The 9,371-nt window shown below is 32.9% G+C and overlaps 1 protein-coding gene across 1 annotated transcript in view; it reads left to right on the top strand.

Annotated features, from left to right (window-relative positions):
• The first annotated feature begins 7,510 nt into the window (after positions 1–7,510).
• Positions 7,511–9,371, top strand: part of LOC107471926 (histone-lysine N-methyltransferase, H3 lysine-9 specific SUVH1) — a 4,219-nt gene continuing 2,358 nt past the window's right edge. Inside the window, exons 1-2 of the mRNA XM_016091463.3 lie at positions 7,511–7,677; positions 7,894–9,371. Coding sequence (XP_015946949.1) covers positions 8,056–9,371 — 1,316 coding nt within the window. The 5' untranslated portion in view covers positions 7,511–7,677; positions 7,894–8,055. The remainder of the gene's footprint in view (positions 7,678–7,893) is intronic.

The following is a 9,371-nucleotide window of genomic DNA, read 5'->3' as shown; positions in this document are numbered from 1 at the left end:
GACGTCGTTTAGACTTTCATACTAAATCTAGTCTAACACGTCCTAATTTGAGTAGAGAAAAGGCAAATAGGTTCTTCACTTTTTATCGTAAACATTTTTGTTTTTGGTGATTTTAAATTTTAAAAATATTTTTAAGTTTCTGGCTTTTTTAAAAATTGGACATCTGAGACTTCCATTCATGGCTTCCGTTAGGCTGACTTAGCCGTTACGGTGTCCTATGTGAAAGGAGAATTTTTAAAATCGAACAAATTAGTCCCCCTCCTTAAAAACGACGTCGCTTTGAATAGAATCCCCCCACTTCAAAGGCTCATCTCTTTCCACGCCACTGCCATCCTATACCGCTGCAACTTCCACAACCATCCATCGCACTTCTGCTCCTTATTTTTAGTGTTGCTACTATTCCAATTACCACAATTTTCTTTCCCTTCCCCAATCTGAAACCCGCGAAATCCATCCACCCAATCGAACGGCATCGTTAGATCAGCGCCTTATTGGAAGGCTGAGTTTGGCAACTCAGAATGAAAATTTAGGTGTGTACCATGAGCTTCATCAACTATTAAAAGAATTTTATGAGAATGACACAACTCAAAATGAAAACTGTTGTTGCTTTTTTACCTTCCCTTTTTAGTTTTTGGATTATTTTCAATACGTGCAACAACATCTAGCCAATCAGGATCAGTCATCTATCTACATGGGAAAAAATGAAGGAAAGAACAAAATTCGATAAGATAACAGGAAGAGCTTATAAATATTGGCAAGCTAAGAAAGTATGAAATCTAGAATAAGAGGCCATCTCCGCTTGGTAAGTGTGTGAATCTTCCAATTTCTTTTAAAATTATGTCCATTGTTAACCAGGTGATTTTCAATTAGTTCATATTCCAACTTCCCAAGTATAATTCCAGCGACAATTCATCATGTCCTAGTGCTTCTGAGTGCAGAGTAGAACGAAGCCAATGCGTCGTTATTAGACTGAATTTGACCACCGCTTATGGCAGTGTTGGTGCCAAATTTGCTATTTGAGGAGGGAAAGCAAGCTTCCTTGTTAGACATCGACAAGAAGAAGAAAAAGAGGAACAAGAACAAAAACCCTAACGAACATAATGAAAATCCTCCACCAACGAGCACCAGTAGCAGTAGGAAGGTGAGGAGGTTTAGCAGCAACGTGAGGGATCTGAGCTAGTCGCCAGGAGAAGCGTACATGATTTAGATGAGGAGTACTCACCAAACGGCGTCGTTTTAAAAGAGAGGGACTAATTTGTCTTGTTTTGAAAGCTTTCTTTTCACGTAGGACATCGTAACAGTCGGGTCAACCTATTGAAAGCCACGTCAAACTTTTTCGCTGAGTTTAACGGACTCAGATGAACGGAATGACTCAAATGTCCAACTTTTGAAGAGATCAAGGACTTAAAAGTATTTTTAAATTGCTAAAGACAAAAATGTCTGCAGAACAAAATGTCAGAGACTTATTTATCCTTTTCTCTAAAAAGTAAAATGCTTAACCCCCACACTTGTGGTTGATCAAATAGAAGTTTCTAGTGTCACATCGAACCATATTTCCACAATTGAAACAATGCTAAGACAATAAAAGAGGAATAACAACAAAAAGAAAAATGGTGAAGCTAACAATTTTTATAGATTACTACACATTCAAGTATTTTTTCGTCTAAGTTCATTCAAATAGGTCTAACACCAACAAAAATTACCATCATTAAAAGAGCATAATTAAAAGAGTTGTCGCTTCTTCTTCTTCTTCTTCTCCTTCTTCTCACGTTTGTTTCTTTTTCTTCTTCTCCTTCTTCTTGTTTCAAAATCACGTACGCGTGGAGCTTTTTCTTCTTCTCATGCTCGTTTACGCATAGAGCTTCTTCTTCTTCGCTTTCTTCTTCGCGTTTCTCCTCCTCCTTCTCCTCCTCCTCCTCCTCCTTCTTTTTTGCGGTCTTTTTTTTTATGTGTTTTCTCCTTATTGTCATTCTTTTGTTGTTGTTGCTGCTGCATTCTTTTTTTTCATTTCTTTCTTCTCTCCCTAGTGAAGAAGTAGTAGAAGATGCGAAAAAAGAGTTTTGAATTGTGTAGAACAGAAGTGAATCGAAATTATATTCAGAAATGAATTGAAATTATATTTAGAATGAACCGAAAATTAAATTTAGAATGTAAACTCGTTTCAAAACAAGCACAAACTAAATGCACCTTATTTAAATCTAGAATAAATCAAAATTACTTAATAATTGTGACACACAAACTTAATTCAAAAACAAACACACAAACAAAATTGAATCATGAACAAAAACACATCCAAATCCATCAAGTGATTTTACAGCATTATGTGTTTCGTCTTCTTTATTTGATTAGATGAACAAGACAAGAAAAAAAGAACATGATGAGAAGTTTTGAGGAATTTTTTCTTTTTATTTTTTTTGTTTAAATTTTCTTCTCTTTTTCTTGGTTTTATTCCTCTCAATATGGTGAAACAAGAAAAAATCATAATAAAATAATTCATTCAAAAATGAACCGAAATTATATTAAGAAATGAACTGAAATTATATTTAGAATAAACTGAAATTACTTAATGATTTTAGTTCATTCTAAATATAATTTCAGTTCATTTCTAAATATAATTTCGGTTCATTTCTGTTATGCACAATTTAAAACTCTTCCTCCTCACTTTCTACTACTTCTTCGCCAGGGAGAGAAGGAGAAAAAGAAAAAAAAATACAGCAGCAACAATAACAAAAGAATGACGATAAGGAGAAAATACGTGAAGAAGAAGGAACACGAAAAAGAAGAAGGAGAATGAGAAGGAGGAGGAACGCGAAGAAGAAGGCAAAGAAGAAGAAGAAGACGCTTTGTACGTAAATGAGCGTGAGAAGAAGAAGCTCTACGCGTACGTGAATTTGAAACAAGAAGGAGAAGGAGAAGGAGAAGTACTTGAATAAACTTGGATGCTAAAATTGTTTGGATGTGGAGAATAATTCTATTTTTTAGGGTTATAAAGAAGAGAGAGACCAAATTAATTGATCAAACTTTTATTGTCAACTCAGCTAATTGTTTTCTAGTCTAACGTGGCAAAAATCGATTATGCCACCTCACTCGTGAAATAGGTTTTATTTTTACATAAAGATGGTGTTCATATTCTGACCCAAAACATAAAATCAGACCTAACAAAAAAGAAGGCCTACTTAAAAAGAGTAGCCACTTCTGCTTACCGGACCTATTAAGAGGTCGGGCGTGACGAGGGAGGATCAGCTTTACTTAGGGAACATTAATCCATCAATAACGGTGTAACTACTAAAAAAGGTGACTAGCTATTCTATTATAAATACACTGACACCTTTCAGGTATATTCAAGTCCCAATCTACAAAAAATCTGCTTAAAGTCCTTGCTAACTTAAGCATTGAAGTCTCTTGTAGGTACCACCCCTCACTTCCTCATGAGGAACTCGGACCGCAGCACTTCAACACCAATACAAGTCGAATGCTGTCTCAAAAGGAGTTTGAACCTCACGTTCAAATCTAAATTACCGTTTCAGATAACTTCCGAAACAATCATATATCACATGTGTGGGATGGCGATATAAAAAATAAAAATGACAGTATCGCCACTCAATTTATTATTTAGCAAGAAATTTTAGAGAAATTTACAGATACTTTATGATCATTCGTTTGCTTATTACGTTATTACAAACTCTTTTTCTCTTTCATAATATCTCCTCCAATATAAAAAATAAAATGACAATATCAACATTAGATTTATTATTTAGGAAGAAATTTAGGAAAAGTTTTCGGATGCTTTATAATGACTCGTTCTGATTATGTTATTACTCTCTCTTTCATAATATATATATTAATCACTTGTCCGCTTATTATGTTACTACTCCCTCCCTCTTTCATAATATCTCCTCCAATATAAAAAAAATAAAAATAACAATATCGTCAATCGATTTGTTATTTAGGAGGAAATTTAGGAGAAATTTTTGGATGCTTTATGACCACTCGTCCGCTTATTACGTTATTATTTTGTCTCTTTTATAATATACGTGTGTGGAATAACAATATAACAAATAAAAATGGTAATATCATCACTCGATTTATTATTTAGGAAAAATTTTATCGAACGCTTTATAATTACTCATTCGTTTATTATGTTATTACTCTTTCTCTTTCTCTCGTTCATAATATCTCCTCCCATATAAAAAGTAAAAATGACAGTATCATTATTGGATTTATTATTTACGAGAAAATTTAGAAATTTTTTTTAGATGTTTTATGATCGTGTGCTAGGGGTGGCAAACAGGCTAGTCACCCCGCCAGCAATCCCAAATTATTCCTTCCCTGCTCCGCCTAACGGCGAGTTGGTGCGCTAAACCCGTCTATTCTCTTTTTTTATTAATAAATCATTAAATATTAAACAATATATATAATTTCACAACCATCTTGATAAAATTATAATTTCTAAATTCACAAACATTAAAATCTTTATAATTCTAAATATGTAACAAACATAATCATCAACAAAATTTTTTAAAACAAAATAATAAAATCAACATTGTAAAAAATAAAACAAACATTATCCAAAACATATAATTAAACATATTCAAGCCTCTAATCAATCAAACATAGAACATAATCCAAATTATAACTTAGAACATCTTTAATTACAAAAGAAAAACGACGGACCTGCCCCACTTCGCCGAAACCCGCCAAAGCCCATGGACTAGGCAATGCGGGTTAGGCGGGCTTTTAAACTATGGCAATTTCAAATTTTTAGCCCTGTCTGTCTTTTTTGCGAGTTGCGTGAGTCGGATCAGCGAGTTTCGGCCCGTTTGCCACCCCTATCGTATATGTTATTACTCTCTCTCTTTCATAATATATATATCATGTGTGAAGTGACGATATAAAAATTAAAATGGTAATATCATCACTCGATTTATTATTCAGGTGAAATTTTCTGACGCTTTAAATAACTTGTCCGCTTATTACGTTATTATTCTCTCCCTCTTTCATAATATCTCCTCCAATATAAAAAATAAAAATAATAATATCATCACACGATTTGTTATTTAGGAGGAAATTTAGGAAAAGTTTTCGAACGTTTTATGATCATCCGACCACTTATTACGGTATTATTCTCTCTCTTTCATAATATATATACATCATGTGTGGAGTGACAATGTAAAAAATAAAAATGATAATACCATCACTCAATTTATTGTTAAGGAGAATTTTTTGGACGTTTTATAATCACTCATCCGTTTGTTATGTTATTACTCTCTCTCTCATAATATCTCCTCCAATATAAAATATAAAGATGACAATATCATCACTGGATTTATTATTTAGGAGAAAATTTAGGAGAAGTTTTCGGATACTTTATGACTATTCGTCCACTTTTTTTTTTGAATAAGAAAACTCAAATACAATGAAGTGGAGCGACCAACAAGCCAGCAATTCAACAAGAACAAGTAAATAAAACAAAAATCTTCTTAATGTCATCTCCGCCATTGCCATCAACAACAAAAAGGATCCAAACTACTCCATTCTCTAAAATTCTTTAAGAAATTCTGAAATACCACCTCTGCACTCCCGTCTTTGTTATTAAAAATTCGACTGTTTCTCTCTAGTCAAACGTTTCAAATAACCGAAAAAAAGCAAAGTAGCCATTTGTTGCGCTCTATCTTCCTGTTAGTAACACCTGTCCAACTCTCAAAGTGTTCTTTTAGTGAGTCTGGAACAGACCACGATCTCCCAAATTCAGATAGTCATTGACACCACACCTGCCAAGTAAACTCACAACCCAGAAATAAATGATGAATATGTTCAACTTCTTTGTTACACAAAACGCACATGTTATCACCTTGACTAATAATTTCAATCTATGCCGTCTTTCTTTAGTATTTACTCGTCCACTTATTATGTTATTACTTTGTCTCTTTCATAATATATATCATGTGTGGAGTGACAATATAAAAACTAAAATGGTAATATCATCACTCAAGATATTATTTAAGAGAAATTTTCAGACATTTTATAATTTTTCCTCTACTTATTACGTTATTACTCTTTCTCATAATATCTCTTCCAATATAAAAAATAAAAATAATAATATCATCACTTGATTTATTATTTATGAAAAAATTTAAGAGAAATTTTCAGACTTTTTATGATTGGCTTATTAGTTACTTGATTTATTATTTATGAAAAAATTTAAGAAAAATTTTCAGACTCTTTATGATTCGCTTATTAGTTATTATTGTCTTTCTTTCATATATATATATATATATATATATATAACGCTTTATAATCGTTCATCCGCTTATTATGTTATTACTCACTCGATTTCATAATACCTCTTCCAATATAAAAAAAAAATGACAATATCGTCATTCAATTTATTATTTATAAGAAAATTTAGGAAAAAATTATGGACTCTTTAATTATGATCACTCATATGCTTATTACGTTATTATTCTCTTAATTTTTAAGTAATATTATTACTCTTATTTGCTAGTTGATCCTTCTCTCTAACACTATCTATTTATCAATTTATTTATAATATATATAAAAAGAAAAATAAAGAAACAACACAATAAATCCTTGATATATTAAATAATTTTTAATATTTTCATAAACATTTTAATAAAATGATCATTTTACACTTTTTTTAATCATTACATCATTTTTTATTTTTCTTATATAATATTTAACATTAATTTTTTTTATCTCTTTTTACTCTTTATTTTTATACTCACTGTTTCTTCTTTATTTTTACTAAAATTTTACATAATTATTTAAAAAATTTGGTTGATAACTACAATTTTTTATTTTAGTTTACTAAACAATTTTCTCATTATATATTGGATGATTAACTTCTAAAATACTGTAATATATGATATTCTTACAATATTTTAAAGTTTTTTTATATTTTTAATCTAATTATATTTATTAATTATATATTATTTTTGTCACTTACATGTCACAATTTTTTTCAACAATTTATATTTTTAATTTTATTTAGTTGTAATAATAATATTAAAAATACAATATATCATGATCATAAAAAGATAGATGCTAGTTTTAATTATTAAAACATTATATTCATTTCTACATTACATTTTTTCTTGTGTTATAGTATTTAAATCTACTAAATATATGTATCAGATGATAAATTCTTTCAAACACTATAAAATATATAATGCTCTTATAATTTTATTTAAATTTAATATTAATTTTTAACAATTTTTATTAAATAAATTTTATATATAACTAATATTTCAACTAATACTAATTAATTTTTCACCATTTATATTTATTAAAAATGTTGACTCTCAATATAAATGATGAAAGAGAGAATTGATTTGAAGAAAAGGAAATGGAAATACACGTTTTGATTCCAATTTTTGCATTGGATAGTGAATCGGACATAACACATAAACACATAAGAACAGTGAATCTTTTGTTACAACACGTGTTGTTGTGGTACGGCTTTAAAGTCTAAACTCTAAACTCAAGATACTATTCATTATTAAACTATTTTCCTCATCAAAGGCTTGAATTGAAGCCACTACTTGCTCTTCTCAGAACCCAAAATCTCACTCTCTCTTTTGCTTCCATCATCTTCACTCTTCACCCCTTAGATTCATGTTTCTTTCTCTGTCAGAGAGCTTCAGCAATAAGAAAAAGGTAACACTTTTAACAACCTTTTCTGTTTCAGAACTTGTTCTAATAAATAATTCTTTATTATTTTCTTATCTGATCTCTCTTAAGCATTTGGGGTTCATATATTTACTGTGAAAATTCCTGCTTGATTGCATTTTCATTCTGGGTTTTTTTCTGCAAATTAATTTTTGTGAAAGCGTGTTTAGAATTGCATGGCTTATTTATAGTTTTCTTTGGCAGAAAATGATGGGATTTTCCAAGTTGGGGTTTGAAATTAAGTTGTGAAAGTTGAGAAAGAGTAGGTTAGGATGGTTTTTGTTTGAGGTGAAAAAGAGAGGAATTTGAAGCTTTTGGAAGCTTGGTTTTGTGTGAGTGTTTGTTTGAAGTGAAAAAGGGTCTGCAATGGAAGAAGGGTTAGCTCAAAACTCAGTTCCACCTTCAGGTCCCATTGATAAGTCAAGGATTCTGGATGTGAAACCGATGCGTAGTTTGATACCGGTGTTCCCAATGTCACCTCAAGCTCCGGCCTCTGGGCAGTACCCTTCTGGGTTTTCACCATTTTTCCCATTTGGTGGACCTCAGCAAGGATCTTCAGGGGCCCCAAGGGGTGGTGCGATACCGGCTCCGATACAGGCTTATAGGAGCCCTGTTGGGGCAGGAGAGGGTGGGACGTCGATGGATGGGTCTAGTGGGAGGAAGAATGCAGCTTCTCGAAGTGCTAGATCGGCTGCGAAGAGGAATAAGAAAGCTGTAGGAGTACCTGTTGATGCAAGTGGTTTGGTTGGTATAAGCCCGGCTCAAAGAGAAGACGGAAGCCGGGAAGTTGTTCATCTTATAATGACAACATTCGATGCGATTCGGAGAAGGATCTGCCAACTTGATGATGCCAAGGAATTGAGCAGCGGGTCGATCAAGCGGTCGGATCTTAAAGCTTGCAATACTTTGATGAGCAAAGGGATTCGAACAAACTTGAGGAAGAGAGTGGGAGCAGTTCCTGGGGTTGAGATAGGGGATATCTTCTATTTCCGAATGGAGTTATGTATTGTTGGTCTGCATGCTCCCTCCATGGGTGGAATTGACTCTTTGCATGTGAAGGGTGAGTTCGAGGAGGAAATTATCGCTATAAGCATTGTTTCATCAGGAGAATATGATGATGAAGCTGAGGATAATGATGTTATAATTTATACTGGTCAGGGTGGCAACTTCAACAAGAAAGATAAGCATGTGACAGATCAAAAGCTTGAAAGGGGTAATCTTGCTTTGGATAGAAGTTCGCGACAACGCAACGAGGTAAGAGTCATTCGGGGCATAAGAGATGGCGCCAATCCAAATTCAAAGATCTATGTCTATGATGGTCTGTATAAAATCCAAGATTCTTGGGTGGACAGGGCAAAAAGTGGCGGTGGTGTGTTCAAGTATAAGTTGGTAAGAGTTCCGGGGCAGCCGAGTGCGTTTGCTGTTTGGAAATCAGTTCAGAAATTCAAGTCTGGATTCCCTTCGAGGACTGGGCTTATTATTGGAGACCTCTCCTCAGGAGCCGAGAGTATTCCGGTATCACTTGTGAATGATGTTGATAATGTGAAGGCGCCTGCATATTTCACTTACTTCCATTCCCTCAGGCATCCGAAATCCTTCAGTTTGATGCAGCCTTCACATGGCTGCAGCTGTGGTAAATCATGTGTCCCTGGTGATTTGAACTGCTCTTGCATTAGGAGAAA

Source organism: Arachis duranensis, chromosome 10 (genome assembly GCF_000817695.3).
Source record: "Arachis duranensis cultivar V14167 chromosome 10, aradu.V14167.gnm2.J7QH, whole genome shotgun sequence".
Taxonomy (NCBI): Eukaryota; Viridiplantae; Streptophyta; class Magnoliopsida; order Fabales; family Fabaceae; genus Arachis; species Arachis duranensis.
Note: the sequence above shows the minus strand (reverse complement) of the source record. Positions and strands in the feature narration are given on the sequence as shown.